Source organism: Aplysia californica, unplaced genomic scaffold (assembly GCF_000002075.1).
Source record: "Aplysia californica isolate F4 #8 unplaced genomic scaffold, AplCal3.0 scaffold00427, whole genome shotgun sequence".
NCBI lineage: Eukaryota > Metazoa > Mollusca > Gastropoda > Aplysiida > Aplysiidae > Aplysia > Aplysia californica.
In genome coordinates this window covers 84377-85380 of record NW_004797697.1, presented here as the reverse complement: position 1 = coordinate 85380, position 1004 = coordinate 84377, and the positions used below count along the sequence as shown (strand labels likewise).

Sequence of the window (1004 nt, the reverse complement as noted above, 5' to 3'; positions counted from 1 at the left end):
CCCCACTATTTTCCCTTTTGTCTCTAAGATAAAAAGAACCCTCCACTCCCCCATTCCCAGCCCTTTTTCTTCTCTAAAAAAGAAATTATTAGCTTTTACACCCCCCTCCCCCTCCCCAGCAACCCTTTTCCCTATAGGAGCAGGAAAACACATGAATACAATTACAAATAACACATACTGACACCGAGAAGCATGCACACGCAACCACAGACACACACACACACACACACACACACAGACACACACACACACACGCACACACACAAACACACACACGCGCGCGCGCGCGTATACACATACACACATACATAATACACACGCAATCACACAAAAGGCACACACATAATGCAAACACACACAAACACACATAGCACACACGCACACACACACGCAGAGAGAGAGAGAGAGAGAGAGAGAGAGAGAGAGAGAGAGAGAGAGAGAGAGAGAGAGAGAGATCAACACTTACTTACTCGTAGAAATCATCATCACTTTCTTCAAGATGAAGTCTCTCATGGTCCGGCGATGGTGACAATTCGAAGACATCCCAATCTATGGCAGTGGCAGGGGGAGGGGTGTCCTCCTTGGGGGTGCTCGAGGATACCGGAACTAAGCCTCGGGGGTGCTCAACGTCAAAGACGCTTCGCGGAGCAGATCTGAGGCGCTCCAACGTTGCTCGGGATCCTCGTGAAGTAGGTGGAGGAGAACTGTCCTGTAAGGATCCTTGACCATCTCGCAGTAGTCCGAGCTAGCCAGAGGGTCGAAACAGAGCGGGTACTTCTTGTAAAAGCAGACCCACATTGTCACTCCCAAGCTGTACATGTCGAGCTGTGGAGGAAAATAGAGGAACAAAGTGGAGATTAGTTACTGGTTGGTGGCTGGAGTATGAGATAATACATCAGAACAAAATATTATGTGTGTTAATGAGAATGTGAATGGGGTTTGTTTTGGGGGGTGGAGGGGGAGTGCGGAGGTTGTTTGTGTGTGTGTGTGTGTGTGTGTGTGTG

At 48.7% G+C, this 1004-nt stretch overlaps 1 protein-coding gene across 1 annotated transcript in view; it reads right to left on the bottom strand.

Moving 5' to 3' along the window:
- Positions 1-606: 606 nt before the first annotated feature.
- Positions 607-1004, bottom strand: part of LOC101860592 (calcium/calmodulin-dependent protein kinase type 1-like) — a 2968-nt gene continuing 2570 nt past the window's right edge. The window contains exon 2 of the mRNA XM_005104591.1: positions 607-825. Coding sequence (XP_005104648.1) covers positions 607-825 — 219 coding nt within the window. The remainder of the gene's footprint in view (positions 826-1004) is intronic.